This window comes from Limanda limanda, chromosome 14 (genome assembly GCF_963576545.1).
Source record: "Limanda limanda chromosome 14, fLimLim1.1, whole genome shotgun sequence".
Lineage (NCBI taxonomy): Eukaryota > Metazoa > Chordata > Actinopteri > Pleuronectiformes > Pleuronectidae > Limanda > Limanda limanda.
The window spans coordinates 6,148,797-6,170,405 of record NC_083649.1 but is presented as its reverse complement, the minus strand read 5'-3'; the positions used below and the strand labels follow the sequence as shown (position 1 = coordinate 6,170,405).

The window sequence follows — 21,609 nt, the reverse complement described above, 5'->3', positions numbered from 1 at the left end:
TACAGTGGTTTGTCTGTTGTTTCTTTTCGTCTGCCCTTGTGTTGCTGTGCTGAAATATTATTTACATTACAAGGCACATAAAGAAGAGAGAGAGAGAAAAAGAGAGAGAGTGAGTAACTCTGCAGCCCTTCTGGCAGGCCCAAGAGGAGGTTATCTCAAGATTAACTTTGTGATCCAGTGGAGTTTGTCTGGGGCTCCAACTGCAGCTATAAAACAACATTTCATAGAGCAAATACACAAGTGTGTTAGGAAATAAAAAGCAGGGCTCTAAAACGTACAGAAACCACATTCCTCATACGGAAAATAACCCTAACAACCACATGAATGAACACAGAGTAAATCCCTTTTCCATAAAACACATTCAAGCATAGATCTGTGTATCTTGACCTCATCCATCACCATTTTGAAAATGTAAGGGTAAAAAATAAAAGATAAAATCTAATGTAATTAGACACAAATAAACAAAAACACACTGAGACGCTGCAAACTGTGGTTAAAGGTAAAAGACGAAATCCAGAAAAAGTTATTGCAGTTCATCTACTTCTACTGGAACCATGATCTGCACTTGTTTTCATTTCCCTAACGGAAGGATTGAATCCTGAAGAAGAATTCCAAGCATCTCTGGGCAGATATTATTTTTCATTGCCTGGAAAGTGCAGCAGGAAGAGAGAGAACGGGCGGGGGGGGGGGACGAGCAGCTAGAAAGGTCCAGGGTGGAATCGAACCCACGGACACAAATCTCTGCAACAACTACAAAAAGAGTGATTCCTAAGGAAGACAAATATCTATCATCTGCAGTCCCAACTTCCAAATTGTTATATTAAAATAAAAGCCCTATAGGAGGCTGTCTCATCTCCTCATGGGACGAATACAATCCACTGGTTTGTCCACTGGTCTGGACCGGAGAGGACACCTTGTGCAATTCTCTTCCCAGTGCATAATGGAACAGACACAGTCATAATAAGTCTCCTCCTCCTCCTCGGCGGCTTTGGAGTGAGAGAAACAGGAAGTGAATCGTTTGTTTACCTCTCGGACTCTCGTGTGTCATCAGTCATTCGCTGCTGGAAACTGGAAACCAGTCGGCTAAATGCAATCAGCCGTCGACTCTTAGTGGAGCCCAGTGCAGGAGCAGGACTTAACCTTTGAATGTCACCATATGTAATAGGACACACACACACAGACACACACACACACACACACACACACACACACACACACACACACACACACACAGACACACACATGGACAGGTTTGCACAGCTATCCTTATTTGCATTGACGTCCATCCATCGTGGGCTGCCAAACCAAAACCTCATCCCTCACCTTCACCATAACCAGTTCAAGCCTAACTCTAACTCTAACTTTAACCAAACTACAACTCACATCTGACCACTAACTTTGAACCAGAACATCTGGAATTACATTTAGCCACATTTGAACTGGTCTCTGGTCCCCGTGACGTCTACTGGTCCCAACAAGCTCAGTGTTTATCTTGGAAAAGGTCCTACAGAAGTAGTAAAAACGAGCACACACACTCACACACACACACACACACACAAATCAAGTTGTGCATAATTCCAATTACAGTCAAATACCCTTAAATTGATTACAACCGACGCAAAACCACAACAACGTGTTAATTACCTATAATCTTTTCTTAAATATTGGTATTGCTAATTGAATTTGGTCATTTAACGTGTATTGATTGCGAGTTGCGGTAATGACGGCAATTAGTCTTTTTGCATGAACGCTAAAAGGAGGGGCGGCGCCTTCGGGTTGATGCACGCCGCGTCCCGATCCCGAGCCGGCAGCGTGGTCACGTGTGTGCGTGTCCAGCAGCGTGAAGATCAGATGCCTCGGCGTATTTCTACCGTCTCATGGATGATGACTACACTGCTGCTGCTCCAGTCGTCTGGCAGGAAGACACGTCTGGCCCTGGCTTCTCCCCCTCCACCACCCCCCCACCATCATCCCCCTTCCATTCGTTCCAGACGACGATGCCTATATTTAGAGCGCTCCTTTCCGCTGTTATGGCTGCTGGATCATTAGCCTCGTTTAACCCTTCTCTTCCTCTGGCGAGCTGATTGGCTGAGGGCACGCCCCTCAGGAGAACCCCCACCACAACGTGTGTGTGTGTGTGTGTGTGTGTGTGTGTGTGTGTGTGTGTGTGTGTGTGTGTAGCGCGAGGGGTCACGGTTTGAGACGAAGGACACGACGACACAAGATGACGATAATGATGATGATCTCAACGTGCATCAGAGCAGCTCTGTTCTCCCGTCTGATTAGGTTTGACAGGCAGGGGGCGGGGCTACCGGAGGCCGATCACCTGACCTCTGACACCCGTGATGAGACGGGTCGACCTGAGATTTATCAAGAACAGCCGTGCACCTCAGACGACGAACCTCTCTCATCAAAATGTGCATTTTTCATTTGTAAACAGGCATAATGTGATTTAAAGATGAAAATTATAAATTCGTTGTGATGCACAATGACAATAAAGGTCTTGAGTGTTTCTTATTTTCGACACATGAGCTTCCAACAAGTCAAAATGTCACAGACTAAAAGCTGGTTTGTCATTTCTGTAGTGAATTACACTAATGAACGACCTTGTTTATCATTAATGTGATGCAGGTTTGACCCGAGGGCCTTGAAGCTGTAACCACTGCCATGATAATCAATGTCTGATGGCTTCAAATGCAGCATATTTCTGTTATTATCATTAGAATTGTATTTATATTATCAGAAATATCCCTAAATCACCCATAGAATAATAAATAGTCACATTGAGAAAGACAGTTAATCTCAGAGACAGTTTTGTGAGTCACAGCTCTTCTTCTGACACTGCGACAGTGAAGCAACAGAAGCAAATATCAAAAAGACTCAAGTGCATGGAATCAGATCTGAATTTAAAAGAAACAGTAACGTGCCAGATTTGCCAAAGGAAACAACCGGATCACAAATCTATGACGAGTTTGACGAATCACTTGAGTGTGACCTGTGTGTAAACAAAGATTTGATGTTAAAGTCTGCAGTGAAATAAGTAATAATGAGAATAAGAAGTGTCTCACAAATACACATGGTGCCCCTGCCTCTGGCACAGTTCCTCCATCACCAAGTGGGATAAGTTTGAGAGATTCTCATCCTCTCCAAATTAAAGGTTTCATCCCCAGCAGTGAAAGCGTTCTCATCCATCACACATCTGTTGACGGGGGTATTTACTTCTTCCTATTTACATCTTGGCATCTACATCATCCTCGTCCTCCCGTCTTCAGAGCCGAGCGCCGATAAACAACGTCGGCCTGCCAACTTTCTCCCTGGCTTGTTGATTGCTGTTGGGTTCTGCCTTGATTCAGGCCGAGCGGGACTAATCCAAGACGATGTTATCTATCTACGTGTCAATCCACGGCTGCAGCTATCGAGAGGAGGCTGAACCAGCACAACACAGCATGGAAATCAGATATTGAATCTTCACAATATGATCTTCTCTGAAGTCTTCTCAGGATAACTCGCCACAGAATTATTCTGATTCAAATATGCTTATTATTCCAAATGCAGCCTCTATTCAGTGAATTGGTTCATGGAGAACAACATGGATCAGACACAGCAGCTGTGTCAGAGAGTTTGTACATTTCACTGGAGCAGAGGAGCTCATAATCTTTGTGTTTATGTCCATGGCGTCAGGATGAAACCTCGGACTGTGTGTGTGGGTCTGTGTGTGTGTGTGTGTGTGTTCGTACCGGTGTGGATCTTTCGGTGAGCCTCCAGGGATTCCTCTGTCTGGAACTGGGCGCCACACTGGTCACAAACGATGGCCTTCTCACCAGCTGCAGAACAAGAGAAGAGACAGAGGACGATTATTAACTCCTGTTGTTGAGGTGGAGAAAGTAAAGAGGGAACTCAGAGCGAAGAGGAAGATAGAATTCATCATATCGAAAAACACTGGAATAGTTATTTCACATTGCAACACACAGCAAACATGCTACTGTAACACGCTAAGAAAAGAGCCTATAGCTTATTATATCACTGGATTTGAACTCAAACATCACAGAACTCTAAACCGGGAGGAAATGTTTATCTAAGACAAAATCAATCAAATCCTAAACCTTGACGACCAATAAATCAATAACTAGATTCTCCAAACTGTCAGATTCATAGGTTTATGAGTAAAACAACTATTTCAGGGATTCAAATCCAAACCCCAAGAAAGATTAATACTCATTCACCAATATATGTAAAGATATTTTGTCAGACTTCACTTAATTACTTTCCAGCTTTTGTTAGATTAATGGGTGCGTTGCAACATATAAATCATCCAACATTTATCTTTATAAATCTGATAAATCAATCTAATCTAATAAATAATGTAAATCATCTCCAAGCCCATAAAAGCTTAAATAAATGTCCACATTATAATTATAGAGTCCACTAATTTTGACAAACTTCCACAAGCGTATTATTCTCTAAACTGCAACAAGACTAATTCCTTTAACGTCCAGATGAATAGATACTCTTCATATACTTTATAAATATATTTCTCATTCAAAAGCATGAATCTACCTTTTTATTCCACCACACTCTGCTTCTATTCATGAAGGTACAAGTATTCAGGCCTTCAGCGATGACCGTGAACAGCTTATACTTTCTGCAGTGTGTATAATCACGTGTACTTTATGAATGTGTACAACCTTGTACAACAGTAAAAGGAGAGGAAGGATCTGGGCATGTATACCCACAGGGTGCCGGCGGAGGGCACATCAGATCAGACTCACACAAACGGCTTTTTATGGCTTGGCAACAGGCACTGTACATGCCATACGCATCACACATCAAATAGACCCACACACACCCACACATACACACACACACAAACATCTGGATATTGTGCGTGCAAAAAGGGCGTGCGGGTGTGTGTGTTGTGTGTCTGTTTCCAGTGCGAGCACAGAGCGATCTCTCCCGGCCAGACCTCGGTTTGTTCTTGGCACGGCCTCCTGGGTTACGACACCTCCAGAGAGAAACAGAACACAATGAAAACAGGAAGCCAATTCTTAGATGACAGAAAAAAAAAGAAAAGCTCGGGGAGCGATGGCTTGTGTGGTTTTGCAACCGCACAGACATTAGGGAACGGCCTGTACTGTAATAAGCCCGAGCCAAAGCAGAAGTGACCCGGAGTGTACATGACAGAGTGTCCCTGCCAGGGCCGAGCTTATGCAACAAGTTATGCAAAAAGACGGGAACGCTGCACAAGTGAACGTGACAAGATCCTAAGCCCAAGTCATGCAACCTTTAAAGATGTCACAGACTAAAAGCTGGATTGTCATTTCTGTAGTGAATTACACTAATGAACGACCTTGTTTATCTTAAGTGTGATGCAGGTTTGACCCGAGAGCCATGATTATCAATGTTTACTGTTTTCAATACTGCAATTTCTGTTATTATCATAGTTATTATTAGGGATGGGGGAATAATCGATTCAGTTACAAATCGTGATTCTTGTGAATGACGATTTTAAATCGATATGCTGTCTCACAAATCGATTTTTAAAACATATTTATTGTTTTATACCGGGGGGGATATATTGGGGGAGCAACATCACCCCAGAGCATGTTGACCAGCTCTTGTTTTTGCACAAGAATCTAAACATACCCAAGCACTAGCTTTGCATCGGCTACATGCAAACAACAATAGCCTACTTTTTGTTTATTTCAAAGTTTATATTTTAAGTAAACTTTTATTCATTCTATTTAATTTACCTTTTATTTATTGTTTAAAAGAAGCCTAAGTGGCATACATTTCTTAATCTGTCATTTTGTGTGCAGTTGACAGGGGCTATACAATAATAGGGCACATTTTTATTTATTTTCTCTATTGGCTGCCCGGCAGTCATTAAGTTAATGTTAATATTTGAAATAAAACTGGTGAAGCTCTAAGTGAATCTGACTGTGTTGTATTTGAAGGAATGATTCAACATTCTTCCATGGTCCAGTATTTAAAAAAAAAGAATAACCAAAAGAAATCCCAGGAAATCGTAATATCGAATCGCAATACATATCGTATCGCCACCTAAGTATTGTGATAGTATCGTATCGGGAGGTCCCTGCCGATTCCCGTCCCTAGTTATTATATTCACATTATCAGAAATATCCCTACATCCCCTATAGAATGATAAAAAGTCACATTGAGAAAGACAGTTAATCTCAGTGCCAGTTTTGTGAGTCACAGCTCTTCTACTCACACTGCGACAGAGAAGCAACAGAAGCAAAATATCGAAAAAAGTCAAGTGCATGGAATCAAATCTGAATTTAAAAGAAACAGTAACGTGGCAGATTTGCCAAAGGAAACAGGCCGGATCACAAATCTGTGACGAGTTTGATGAATCACGTGAAAACTCTAGAGTTTGACTAGCGTGTAAACAAGGAAGTGATGTTAAAGTCTGCAGTGAAATAAGTAATAATGAGAATAAGAAGTGACTTGATGCCCTGGGGCCCTCCATCCTAAGCCTCCGTAATGCAACCTTTAAAAGATAGAACATCTCAGATTCATCCGCGATATCACCAGACTCATCTCCCGGTTAACAACTTTGGACTAAATGCACCGAGCTCCTGAGCAGTGTCCTTTTTTAATTGGCTGCATATTCAGGAGGCATAATTTGCCGAGTGAGCGTATGGCGCTGCCGGAGTCAGATGCACAGGCGAGCATATGGGCCGAATTAGCCGGCGAGAGCGGCCACTTAACCTCCGGAGAACAAGACGTGTAGAGGAGATGTCGACAGAATCCCACAACACACAAACCGATGTCCCTCATTTGCATTAATCACGTCGCCCCTCTGTTGTTTCTTTAACTCCCACATTCATCATCGCCGGCGCTCAGCTATAATTATAAGTTTCACCGTCACCCTGCTAACCTGCGTCGGGGTTCCTCCATCTAATGACGGTTACAAGTGCAGTCGTGACTCTGTCATCTGCTGCACGTAGACAATCAAAGGATAACACAATGGTTTTTACAATACGACAAACGAGTCTGGAGAGGGTCAGGCTGCGTTCTACCACATGCTCATATGCAGACTTCACATTCTTGCTGACCGGTTCCTGAAATAGAGACCTGCCCATTTGTATTTGGGGTTTTTACTTGTGGGTTTGCAGGAGAAACTCCGGGAAATACTCGCAAATAACAGACTCGGACATTTGTGTTCTCACATGCAGCTAGGGTTGCAAAATTCCAGGAATATTCAAAGTTGGAAACTCTTCACTGGAAATAACGGGAATTAACGGGAATAATCTGGACATTTTGGGGATAATTCATACTAACTGTATTTACCTTGTCATATACAGACATAAATATAAACATTTTGTTGTGTCATAGGCTGATTTGAGCCCTAAGGAAACTTTGGGCACTTGACTATTTGCTTCTGCATCTTTGTGTCATTCTTAACATAGGTCTTTGCACAGTATTTTCAAATGTACACAGCCTTTCCTTCTACATTGGATGGGGTGAAATGTCTCCACACATGAGATAGTGCACGTGGCATTGCTCTGTAGAATAAGATGAGAAAAAAGTTTGTAAAAAAACACTAATGCAATGCCAGAGATATAAATAGTTAGCCAAGAGAAAGAATTCTGATTCTGATTCTGGAAGCAGCTATATCGTAGCAACGGGCCTTTGCTAGTTCCAAGCTAGCTAAAGGCCTGGATTCATTTCCGTAATCTGTGAAAATCAATTTAAAGTGACATGAAAATTAAAATAATCCACGGCAGGTTTCAAGTTACAGTTTGTCTTCCTCCACTGCCACCAGTGAGCTGCCCCTGAGCAAGGCACTTAACCCCCAGCTTCCCCACATGGCCTCCCTCAGTATCCCATAGATCAAACTGGGATTGTACTGGTGCAGCTTCCAGGTGTGAACGTGGGTCAATGTGTTCATGCTAAGAAAATCCAATCTGGTTTAAAAAACATTATTGAGCACCAGCGGCTGCCTGGAAGGTTAAGAAACACATTCAGCTCCAGGCCCGGGCAGAACCGTAAAAACCGGGGTGATTTGTAGTAAATAAGCTTTACACTGGCGAGTAATGACTCCGCCTCCCAGACAGTGGTGCAACACTTAACCAGTCTTCTGGGAGGCCAGGAGGCGTGTGCTAAATGGACCGGGGATAGGGTTTTAGTGCAGGGCATGCCCTCGCTTGTGGCACCAGGACATAAATTGTCAGGAAATGCCTGCGTGATGCCGCGCTTCAAGGAGAATGGAGTTGTGCCGAGGTCACCACGGGGCACGGCGGAGGGCGGGGGGGGCGGAGGGTTGGGGGGGGGGTGGGGAAAGTGGGGAGCACAGGAATCCAGGGTACACACGGCCAGGCAGCCACCCAGCCAGATGCCCGTCACTCCAGTTAGCCGGCTAAGTGCTAACGGGGGGGGGGGGGGCCCTCCGCCCGGGAACAGCCGCCATCAGACGTGTTCACTGCCAAATTAAAGCCATAAATCTCGGGGCCTCCTTTGATTGTACCAGGGCGCGCTTGTTAGTGAGGAGGGGACGGAGCAACCGGGAGGAGACACACACACTTAACATCAGCTGATACGCTTGTCACATCTGCACTGAATAATAGTTTAGACACTCACACTCACACTCACATTATAAACTATTAACTCAACTTGGAATTCAACCTGATCTTTGATTTGGCAAGATTTTTATTTAGTGGCTAAAATAATATAAATATAATTCATCATAATGCAAAAACAAAAAGAGGAACCAAAGGGGATTCTCCAACTTGTAGACTTGCACCCGTTGACTTGTGAGGAGTCCTGTGTCACATTGCCACATGTTCATCCCTGTGTGTGTGCATGTGTGAGTGTGTGTGTGTGTGTGTGTGTGTGTGTGTGTGTGTGTGTGTGTGTGTGTGTGTGTGTGTGTGTTGGACATGGTGGTGATGAGGAGGGACGGGACAACCGGGAGGACACACACACTTAACATCAGCTGATACGCTTGTCACATCTGCACTGAATAATAGTTTGCTTTGGCCCACTTACTCACACACAAACAAACACACACAAAAACACTCACACAAACACACACACACATTATAAACTATTAACTCAATTTGGAATTCAACCTGATCTTTGATTTGTCAAGATTTAAATTTGGTGGCTAAAATAACAGAAATATAATTCATCATCATGCAAAACCAAAAAGAGGAACCAAAGGGGATTCTCCAAATTGTAGACTTGCACCCGTTGACTTGTGAGGAGTCCTGTGTCACATTGCCACATGTTCACCTCTTAGCTAAGCTTAGTGTGCGTGTGTGTGTGTGTGAGTGTGTGTGTGTGTGTTGGACGTGGTGGTGATGAGGAGGGACGGGGCAACCGGGAGGAGACACACACTTAACATCAGCTGATACGCTTGTCACATGTGAACTGAATAATAGTTTGCCTTGGCCCACTCACTCACACACAGACAGACACACACAGACTCACACATTATAAACTATTACCTCAATTTGAGATTTAACCTGATTTTTGATTTGGCAAGATTGTTATTTGAACGCTAAAATAACAGAAATATAAATCATCATCATGCAAAACCAAAAAGAGGAACCAAAGGGGATTCTCCAAATTGTAGACTTGCACCCGTTGACTTGTGAGGAGTCCTGTGCCACATTGCCACATGTTCATCCCTGTGTGTGTGTGTGTGTGTGTGTGTGTGTGTGTGTGTGTGTGTGTGTGTGTGTGTGTGTGTGTGTGTGTGTGTGTGTGTGTGTTGGACGTGGTGGTGATCAGGTGCCCCGTGCCAGCGAAGCCGCTTCCCTTTTCGCTTCCCTCTCTGAGATATTGCACAAACTTGTTGTTGCAGCTCACTGTTATTTCTCGGTTATTTCATAAAGAGGTCGTAAAAGAGAACAAGCCGGCGAAGGGGCCGGCTGCTGATCGAGTAAACTTCCTGTAAAAAGCCACCGGCGGCGGAGGAGCAATATAACGGTCCCGTCCTGTAAACTGGATCTGCCTCTACAGGCCCTGCGTGGCCCTGATAAAGAACCCCCCCCCCCCCCCCCCCCCACACACACACACACACTTTCTAACAGCGCTAACCTCCCCGTGTGCTCTGTTGATCTTCAAAGATAGATTAGCTGCTGTTGTTGTTCATCTATAGTTCAAGCTGCAGCTGGAGCAGTGAGCTGTGAGAGGAGTGTGTTCACATCCGGCTCTCTGGTTTCCTGACAGTCAAAATGTGTAAAATCTCTGTTTATCTAATATCTGAAATATGAAACAAATGCGTAAATGTGTTTTTTTAATCAATTTCAATAATTACGAATGAAAAAGTTACTTTATCTGAGAAAAACTGTTTCTCAAAGTGAAGAAAAAGCAACGAGTCTGGCTCCACGCCTCCTTTTTAAATCACTGTCACAATACTATCATTAAATACTTGTTCAGATCTGTTCATACAAGCATCGGAAATGCTGCCGAAAAAACAGCAGGTCGGAGAAAGCACGTACGCAGATCTATGAACCGATCAGATTCCAAAGTATCTGAGGTTCGCCCACAGAGAAGTTATATTTGGTCCGTTGCTACAAAACAACAAAGAAAAGTTTTGAGAGCAGTGAAAAAGTAATTGTCTTTATTGAAGCGTTAGCCAGAACTAGAATATCAACAATTTGGAAATATTTCATGCTGAAAGTTGCACAGGTAACATATTACATGTTTTGCAAAAGTGGCTGCATGTAAAGAAAATCATATTTCTAGATACATCTTGTTTTGAAGTTGCTGTTGCACTTTATTTATTGGTGTTTGATTTTAATTATGAACGTCAAATTAGTCAATTGTCATTCGTTTTTTCAACAAACATTTAACACAAAACTACGACGGCTATCACTTCCACAAAGGGTTGCTATAACAACTGTTAATATAGACTATATTATTTTGGTGAATTCACTGGATCAGGACTTGGTATCAAACAGGTCAAACGTTATCTGGAACATCTCTACATCATTTTTCTTCCATAATCTCTCCATGAATAAAACTTATTACTCTTGGCTCTTATTGGCTCTGTGCTCGATTCCACTTCCTTGTTCCACTAAACTGCAGAGCACTTCTACCCGATAGTGGCAACATTTCACCACGTGGACGTTTGGAGGATCGTGGATTCGTCCGGCGTGCGGCGACGATGGCGTGTCCCCCCCCCACTCGCCCCCACCTGTAATTTCCCCTGCAAAGTTACTGCTCATTCTCTCATTTCCCTAAATAATGTGGCGTGCAATGTGGCGTATTGTTCTATTTGCTATGACACCAGCGCCATGACTGCGTTGAATCTGAGTCACAGATCATCAGACCATCATTACACTATGATGCAGAGACGTAGACGGGGGGGGGAGATTGAACCTTAGTGGCCATTTGGTGGTTGCGTGGGTGTGATGAGTGTGTTTGGCTGCACTCACATCATCCCTGTTGGGCGATGTGATCTCATAAAGCCGCCATTCACAACCTCATCTCACTGAAAAGAATATGTAATCGATTACTTTAAAAAAAATATTATTCAGTTTAGATGAATAGATATAGTTGAAAAAGGTAGAGATCCTCTTGGTGGTATTGATGTGTCTCAGGAGGAGAGGTAAGGGGATGTGAGGCAGATGTTTCTAAAGTTTCAATTCTGGCTTTTTATTTGATCTGTGATCTCCAAAACCTTTTGAAGCACACATTTAAAAAAAGAAAATACTTTCCCAAATTTAAAAAACTGAAAAACTAAGTGAATTAAGTTCATTTTTGTGTTAATGTAACTTTAATTTTCAACAATTTAAATGTATTTCAGTGTTTTTATATTTGATCCAACAACTTTCTTATGTCAGTGTATGGAGGTTGTTATTTTTTATATAATATTTAAGGACATTTCTTATGCCTGACCGTTATTAGTTATTTTTTGAACTATATATTGCATCTACAGTTTGGCCTGTATAATAACAAGAACATGTCAGAGGCTTTTTGAGGCGACTGTGCGCCCACGCTCAGTTTTTGACACTTGTTGTTCCAACCTACTTTCCCTGCGCAGGTAGAGTATATATATGCTTAGTTTGCAACAGATGCCCCCCCGCCCCTCTGGGAACGGCAGTCTAAACAGAATCTTTCATCAAAGACAATCACCAGAATTAAACATAAGAGTTGCGAGAGGCTGTGTCTGCTCACAGCGACACACGAGAAGTAGGCCAACGTGTTGAACGCTACACATTTCATCCTGCACAGACGCTGGGAGAAAGAAAAAGAAAAACTCGTCTGCGTTTCTTCTTTTGTGCTTCATTTCATAATCTGATGAAGGCGCCGATGGTTCCGTGGCAGCACGTCGCAGCACTCCGCCTGACCTTGTTTTTGCCGGTTGAACATGTTGCAGACGTAAAGTGAAAAGAAGGTGATGAAAACAGAAATAAGTGAGCACAGTCTTTTCTCTGGGAAACAGTTAAGTCATGATAGAATAGGCGTCAAATGGCCTCACACGCGAGCTCGGATGAGATGGCATGATTCTGTTTATCGCTATTTAACGTAGAGAAAAATGCTCCGTCTGAGAGATTCCACATCGAGGAAAAGGTTGAACAATAGAGGCCGAGTGTTTTCCGAGAGAATAAGCATTCTGTACGGCAACAAAATGCCTCATTCAAGTGAGCACAATTCACGACAACGCGGTAAACAAGCCACCGAGGAGCCTGGGAATCAAATGACAGCTGCAGTTCTGACTTGACCTGATGAAACACGTTGTCCTCGAGACACCAGCTCGCTGTGAATTAATGCTTCGCTGGGAATCGTCTGTGCTTCTCTCAAGAAATGTGACAGTGACATTTGAATTAAGCTGGCTAGATTGTGCCTTGTGTAAAAAGTTAAAGAGTAATATCTTTGTACCTTGGAAATGTATCTGAAAGTGTAGATAGATTGATAGATATAAAGTCAAGATACTGTTGATTGCAACTAAGAAAACAATAACAAGGGACTGGTACAAAACTGAATCTCCTACCATGGAACAATGGATAGGGATTGTAAGAGAAATATACTGTATGGAGAGAATGACCTACCAACTTCGACTGAGGGAGGATGTTTCTATAAAAAAGTGGAAAAAATGGAAAGACATGTGAACTGTAAACTGTATAAATCTGATTTTGTAGAATAGGGATACCTGCACCCATGACTGACTTGTTGTATATGTCTTGTATGTGTAAATGGAAAAAACTGAATAAACACTACAGTTTAAAAAAAAAAAAAAAAAGAGTAATATCTTGTGAAGCTTGGTCCTCAGATTGTTTACATCGTGGTAGCATATTGGAATTTGTCTCGATTACCTGGAAATCGATACTAGATTTTAATTTGGGCAAAGTGGCCACTGAGCAGCGTTTAACAGGGAAATGAAACTGTACAATTTATTGTTTCATTTCATCTGACCACAGTCAGAGTCACGGGGGAATCTAGAGTTTTATTATTTGCTCTATTAGCACAGACAAGATTACTTCTGACCTCGAAACCTTTTGTAGAACCGTTAATGTGATCAAAATACTATATCGATGTTAAATATCAAGATTAAAACAGATGATTTGTTGATGCTGTCCTCCTCCTGGGTCAATACTTGAAATGTTCAATTTAAACAGGACAAAAATGTTTGTTTTTCTTTGACTAAGAGTTTAAAACCTGTCCAGAGATTCAAAAGGACATTTTTGAAAACTCACTTGGAGTTTTAAATCTCAGGGTTGAGAGTAAATCGAAAAAATCTGACAAAACAAACACGATCCAGCTCTAAAATGAGCATGTGAAGGTCAATTCGACTTTAATCCCTATTTAACACAGCTGAGGGGGGTGGGGATGGGGGGGGGGGGGGGGGGGGCAGGCTGTTTACTGTATGTGCATATGTTTCAGCATTGGCTCAGTGATCTGCTCCCGCGGGGTCGGGGGGGGGGGGGCTAAATGGGAAATTAAAAAGGGTAATTACAGTGTATATGTCGATGGCCGCGACCAATATCACACTCAGTGGTTTTTAACAGTGCAAACAGGGCGAGAGAGAGAGAGAGAGAGAGAGAGAAGCAGACAGTCAGATTAGGGAGAGAAAGTGTGCGTGTGTGTGTGTGTGTGTGTGTGTGTGTGTGTGTGTGTGTGTGTGTGTGTGTGTGCGACAGAGGGAGGGAGGCAGACAAGCGCAGTCACCAACAGAAACATCGCCTGGCTGTTCACTGAGCTTCATAAATGGCTTATGTAAGACGGCACTCGGCACCAAAAAACAGCAAAAATCCATAAACACATGCAGACACACACACACACGCACCCCCTCGAACACACACACACACACACACACACACCCCCCGAACACACACACACACACCCCCCGAACACACACACACACATATTGGCTTTGACACACATGTGAGGATTTTCCAGTCGTGTCCATGAACCCAAAACACAACTTTGTCTGTCGCTGTCTTCGAATTTTTTCTGTATAAAATATTTAAAAGAGAAGCAAAGGATCACATGACCTTCGTTACACACAAAAAAGAATATCTCTAATCCCAGCATCTAGAAAAGTCGATGTAGCTCACATGCAAAGTGCACACACACACACAGACACACACAGCAACACACACACACAGTCGCAGTATGCTGTCAGAACAATGAGTACAGACACCACATGCTACCAGCACGGCTATTTTTTTATTTTATCCTGGCTCAGAAAAGTCTGGGCCATCGCCAGGCTGCCTCTCCAAATAATAAAAACATAAACACACACATGATGAGTCCGCAATAAGTCTCGACAACCGCGGGTGTGCGCAGGTGTTGCAACACAATCCTGGGGAGTTCCCATGCAGCAGAGGAGATTTATCTTTATTTATCTTTGAGTTTATCTGTTCATGTACACAAACAAGAGTTCAAGCTCGGTGTAATATGCAGAAGCAGAAACATATTTAACTGAAGGTGACCGAGTTCAGTGTGTGTCTGCTACACACGTGATGTCATAAACATGTCAAACTCACTCAAGTTATGACTTTCACTAATCTGTGCAAACATATAATGTAATAGTAAAAACACGGGAGAGGCTACAGTACAGAATCCAACAAGTGGAGCATCACACAGAGCTGTAGACTGGAAAACTAGACTGGAAGTTAACTTATCACCAAGTTATATCATATCTATTTATTAATTCTCCTTTTTAGACCCCGAGCACTGATCAAAGGTCAGGTGAGGCCCTATTGAAATTGTAAGGATTATTATTATTATTATTCAGGCAAATGAATTGGCTTTTTGAGGGCTTTAACATGCCCAAATTCTTACCAAAATTTGCAGAAAGCTAGAAAGTGGTGAAAATTTATGTATTCTGGAGGAATTTTCAATGGGCGTCGCAAAATGGCTCAACGGTGCCCCCCCGAGACCCCCGGAACAAGTTCACATTGACCGGTCTTCACAAAAATCAATATACAGGTGTATCATGACCAGACAAACAAAAAAGTCTTTAGGTGCAATTAAAAAAACACAACAGGAAGCCTGCTATTATGCATTTAGTGGCCATTTTGGCCATATTCCACATTTTTACGTTGAGGTACTTGTACTAATCTTATTGTATTTTGTTTAACTTCAATTTTTGTGTTGATTCTATGGCTGTTACTATCCAAACGTTCAAGTTATGACTTTCAGTAATCTGTGCAAACATAATGTAACAGTAATAACACAAGAGAGGCTAGAGTACAGAATCCAACAAGTGGAGCATCACACAGACCTGTGAGCTGGAGATGGAAAACTAGACTGGAACCATAACTTATATCATATTTATTTATTAATTCTCCTTTTAATTTTATTGTATTCTGTTAAACTTCAATTTTTGTGTTGATTCTATGTCTGTTATTATCCAAACTTTATTGTTTTGTCTGTAACTGATTGTTGTGATTTGCATTCGTCTCTGATTCTGAATGTTTCTCACTCCTTTTTCCACATTCTATGTTTTGTCTGTGAAAGATCTGTTTAAAAGGTGATATTGAATTAATTGATATGATTGATTGACGGCCGCTGCTTCAAGTCACTGGCTAACGAGCCGGGTTAATTACCAGCTATCTTTAAAAACTCTACAGGGACGAATACCTTGAAGATTTCACATGAAAGGCTTTTTAGTATCGTGCTTAATTGGGACTCTGGGAAATGAAGAAGAGCGGTGCACTGCCTGAGTGCAGAAACTTATATGTAGAGTCAGTTTTAATGCTGTGTAATATCAATGCAGTTATTAGATTAATAACTTTATTTAATGGTTTCAGAAACTGATGACACAGTGGCTGAAAGAACTGTTATGATGACAAGTGAACTGGGCAAACACAAAGAACACAAAGAACACAAAGAACATACATAATGTAGATGATGCTGCTGGAACCATAAAACACCCAGAGCCTCACAACACAGACACACACACACAGACAGACACACACACACACACACACAGAAATGACTTTATGACGTGATCAAACAAAGTGCTGCAGATAAGAGGAGATAGGGGGGGGGGGCGGGGGGGGGTAGACAAGCCATCAAAAAGCGCCGGCGCACGTTCACGCTCCCGGTTGATATTGTTATCGACGGAGAGGGAGAAAAAAAAAAAGAAATCAAAGGGAAGCGAGGGAGCGCGAGGACGACGGAGGGAGAGAGAGAGAGAGGAGGAAACAGAGGAAGACGGAGCGAGAGAGAGAGAGGAGGAAACAGATGAAGACAGAGGTAGAGAGAGGAAACAGATGAAGACGGAGGTAGAGAGAGAGAGAGAAAACAGATGAAGACGGAGGTAGAGAGAGAGAGACAGAGAGAGAGAGAGAGAGAGAGAGAGAGAGGAGGAAACAGATGAAGACAGAGAGAGTTAGAGAGAGAGAGAGAAACAGATGAAGACAGAGGGAGAGAGAGAGAGATAGAGAGAGAGAGAGGAGGAAACAGATGAAGACAGAGAGAGAGAGAGAGAGAAACAGATGAAGACAGAGGGAGAGAGAGAGAGAGAGAAACAGATGAAGACAGAGGGAGAGAAAGAGAGAGAGAGAGAGAGAGAGAGAGAGAGAGAGAGAGAGAGAGAGAGAGAGAGAGAGAGAGAGAGAGAGAGAGAGAGAGAGAGAGAGAAACAGATGAAGACAGAGAATATTCAGGTCGCATGTGACAGCTTCACGCTCTGTTGCTCCGGATGAGAAGTCGAGGGACGTGGCACAGCAGACAAATATTGACTTGCCGAGCGGAGGGAGGGGGGGGGGGGGAATTACACCAGACACACATGAAGCCCCTAAATACAACCCCCCCCCCCCACTCCCACCACCCCCCCCCTAACTTTAAAATGGATGAGCTCACAGTGAAACATCAGTCACCCTTGTTTTTTTTTTGCCCGGCTCAACCTCTTAATCCATTTTGCCTGCAAACCAATTTGTTTGTCCAGTAGGTCACAGACAGTTTCCTGCCCTGGCTGTTCCCTGGCTGTTCCCTCGCTGTTCCCTCCCTGCTCCTCCCCCCCCTCTGTACAGTTTCTCTCTCTCTCTCTCTCCTGCTCCTCTGCTGCTTCACTCTCTCTCTGCGCGACGAAGCCATTTCCAGAGCGTCTGGCCCCGGGGAGATCGAGGGCATCTCAGTCCACACATTCATCGCTCTCTTCCTCCTCCTCCTCCTCATCCTCCCTCTACCTCTCTCTCTCTCTCTCTCTCTCTTTCTTTGCCATCCTCCCCTAATTTCACTCCATCTTGACGTCAGAGGAACCTGGTTCAGAACGTTCACCGACACAAATGGACACGAGTGCAGAGACATCGCTTTAAAACCATTTCTTCAGCTTTCCAGACAGACACAAGTAATCAGATTACAGTTACTGCTGTGGCACGGTGCTCTGGAAACAGTTGCTGACATAAATATAATAATATTTGTTTCTTAAGATGTATGAGAACCTTATACTTTTTTTCGCCTGGTTTTGCGCGATGTTGCTTTTATGTTATTTGACTGAAATTTGATTAAAATCCTTTTAGATTAACTTCCTGGTTTCATGTATTTTGCTTTTGATGCAGACTGGAATATAGATAGCATTACATTAAATACCATATTCATGGTCCCCCTAGGTTGGGTTAGGGGGTGCCACATTTTTTTAAACACTTGTGAGAGTGTCTTGAAACTATTGCTGTGGCATTTGAAGCAGAAATTCATGTTCCCCACAGGATGAATTCAAAACTCAAACCATTTCTTCAGCTTTCTAGACAGATAAGAGTAATCACATTACAGTCACTGCTGTGGCACGGTGCTCTGGAAACAGCTGCTGACATAAATTTAATAATATTTGTTTCTTAAGATGTATGAGACCTTATGCTGATTATATTTTCCAATTTTTTTCACCTGGTTTTGCTCAATGTTGCTTTTATGTTATTTGATTGAAATTTGATTAAAATCCTTTTAGATTAACTTTCTGATAGTTTCATGTATTTTGCTTTTGATGCAGACTGGAATATAGATAGCATTACATTAAATACCATATTCATGGTCCCCTAGGTTTAGTTAGGGTTAGGGGGTTGCCACAGTTTTTTTTAAATCTTTGTGAGATTGTCTTGAAACTATTGCTGTGGCATTTGCAGCAGAATTTCATGTTCCCCACAGGATGAATTCAAAACCCAATAACTTTCTTTATTGGCAGCGTATCGCAAAATCGCATTCCCCGTGTCTGTAAAATGAAAAAGGTAAATAAATAAAACGTAGAATGAAACTGCTCAGAAAGGAAATAAAGAAAAATACGATCCGGGTTGTAAAAACTTGAATTTTTCCCCAGGTGTAAAACAAACACACACACACACACAAACACACACACACACACACACACACACACACACACAGGCCGTCCAGTAACAGCAATTACCCTGCTGTTGCCAGACACTGACCAAATGTTTCAAAACACCCCCCCGCCCGCCCTCTGCAGAGCCAGGCCTCCTCCCCCCCCCCCTCAGAGGTGAAAGGTGCCATGTGGTTTCAGCTTGGCTTTCCACCCCCCCCCCCCCTCTGTTTTCAAAAAGAGAAAATGAGCCTTTGACATGTGTCCGTGTGCAGGTCTCAGACCCGAGGATAACTCCAGGGCCTCGGCTGGACATGTGTGTGTGTGTGTGTGTGTGTGTGTGTCTGTGTGTGTGTGTGTGTGTGTGTCTGTGTGTGTGTGTGTGTGTGTGAAGACATGCGAGTAGAGAGGAACTACCCGGGGCTCTCCTGGTGTGAGGAGGCAGGAAGTAAGTTAGGCTGCTCTAAAATGCCAAAGTGGACCATTTCTCACAGGGCCCGGGGGTCTGGTATTAATAGAGCCTGGTCCGACAGGGGTGGGTGGGTGGGTGGGTCGGTGGGTGGGCTCCTCCCGGTGAAATACACGCAGACATGAATGACCTACTGCCGCTCGGGGTCTGCCAGCGCCTGGTGATAGAGACCCTGATGAGATCAAGCTAAACTTTTAACTTGATTTTTCTTTTTTTCCGAGTCTAAATAAATTAAACTGTTGCTTGGGAATGCATCGGTGCAGCTTGGAGCCGCTTTGAAGATGTTGCTGCCCGGAGGTAACACAAGGTGACAGTGGGGAGAACGCACACATTACTCATGTTTACCAACCTGAACAGGCTGTGGAGCTGGATTTACACTTTAGGTCCTGGAGACAGGACTGGGAGCTTTAGTTAGAGAGTCCTGTTAGTGCTGCAGCCACTGAGGTCCGAGACAGAGGTAACACACATCCATGTAGGATTAATGGCTGGGCAATAAAGAAAATCAATAATTATACCAGTATATGATTTTAAACCATATTGATATATTGTTTTTTGCAGTGAAGCACAGAGAGGATATGTAGCACATCACTGATTAGATTTATGACGTGTGTCTGTCATCCTCTGCCCATAAAGAAGAGTTGAAAATACAAATAGTAATGTGTTGTTTCTCGTTATAACTATTGACGTTGACTAAAATGAAATATCTTTTTATCCTGATATCACTTTTGGTCGTATTGCTCAGCTCTATTTGGATAAAATTAAAAAATGCTTACAGCTATGTCCTGTAGCTCAATGTTAAAGAAAAGGGAAACTAATTAATGGATCCAGCCCAAAATTGAACAGCTTCTTTCCTGACCCACAATCTATCCTTCCACTAAAGAGGAGATGGAAATACAAATAGTAATGTATTGTTTCACGTGATAACTATTGAAGTTGACTAAAATGGAATATCTTTTTATCCTGATATCACTTTAGGTCGTATTCCTCAGCTCTATATGGATAAAATAAAAATATGTTCACAGGAATCAAGCAAAACGTTGCAAAAAATGTCCTGTAGCTCAATTTTAAAGAAAAGGGAAACAAATGAATGGATTTATCCTAAAATTTTACAGGTTCTTTCCTGACCCACAATGCATCCTTCCACTGAGTTTCGTGGGAATCCATCCGGTGCGTTTTGCGTAATTCTGCTAAATAACAGACAAAGAAATGCAGATTTAGACACAACCTCCTTCACAAATAGCCCCTGTGCTTTATGACACCTTGGGGTTCACTCTTAATCATTAATCAGGAGTATTGTCGAGATATCAGTAAACGTACGTGATATCAGGAATGTAATTGGAGGAGAGAGAGGAGCTCTAATCGGAACAACCCGACACTCAGGTCAAGGTAAACACAGAGCGACTGGCAGAGCAGTGCATCGGGGGGGCATTGAGTTAATGTGTAATCTGCTCGGAGCCATTCACAGAAGAGCAACCAGGTAAAGAGCCGGTGAGAATACCAGACAATAAAGAGACAATCCTTCTGTCCATTGATGATAAAACTGCTACACACTCCACGCCTTCTCACAGGAGAATGTTCAGCAACACCCAATATGAGCTTAGTGTTGTGATTCAGTGTGTGTGTCTGTGTGTGTGTGTGAGTTTAAAGCTGCTGCAAAGTGTGTTTTCTTTCTACTCTTTACTCTTTTAATTCCTCTTAGGCAGCTCAAACCCAGAGCTTTGCTCATTTCTTTGGCGAGTGAACGCTCCGGCTGGATTTATTTTGACCGCCTACGAACTTCAGATCAGCTCCTTTACTCAACGGCAGCTTTCCCGAGCAATTCCACATGAAACAGAAGCTGGCAACGCGAGTGGAGCAACCTCAGAGCAGCTCTGGATCTTTATTGCAATGTACAGTGTGTCCAGAGAGCGTCAGCAGTAAACACATTGAAATCGCTTTGGAATCATTGATATTTACAGAACTTGGCAAGTCTGAGTATGAACTGTGAGACCAGAGCCGTGCCGGTGGTACCTGGAGGCCGCAGTGTTTGTATCAACAGGGCAAATCATAAATAGGGTTTTTAGATTCAACCCTAAAATGTACTGGGGCCGAAAAAAGTTCAAAACTCAAAGTTCTTCCAAACTGAATCACTAGTTTGTTGTTTTTCTCAATATGAAGTATTTAGTTTTTTCCTGGTAGATGAGGACAGAACACCATGAAGGTTCACTTATATCCTACCTCCATGGTTTAACTAAATCTACTAAATTAAAGCTAGGAAAACCGCGGCCACTAGGGGTATATTAATCAAATACCTAGTTTAGTGGGATCATGGGAGTTGTTGTCTAATCTACCTGACGTGACTCAGGCACAAATCATGTTCACTAATGAAGAATAACGGCGAAGAATAATCCTGGTCACTTAT

The 21,609-nt window shown here is 42.8% G+C and overlaps 1 protein-coding gene across 1 annotated transcript in view; it reads right to left on the bottom strand.

Annotated features, from left to right (window-relative positions):
• zbtb16a (zinc finger and BTB domain containing 16a) overlaps positions 1 to 21,609 on the bottom strand; it is a 150,449-nt gene that overhangs the window by 51,395 nt on the left and 77,445 nt on the right. The window contains exon 4 of the mRNA XM_061085685.1: positions 3,738 to 3,824. Within this exon, the coding sequence (XP_060941668.1) occupies positions 3,738 to 3,824 (87 nt within the window). The remainder of the gene's footprint in view (positions 1 to 3,737; positions 3,825 to 21,609) is intronic.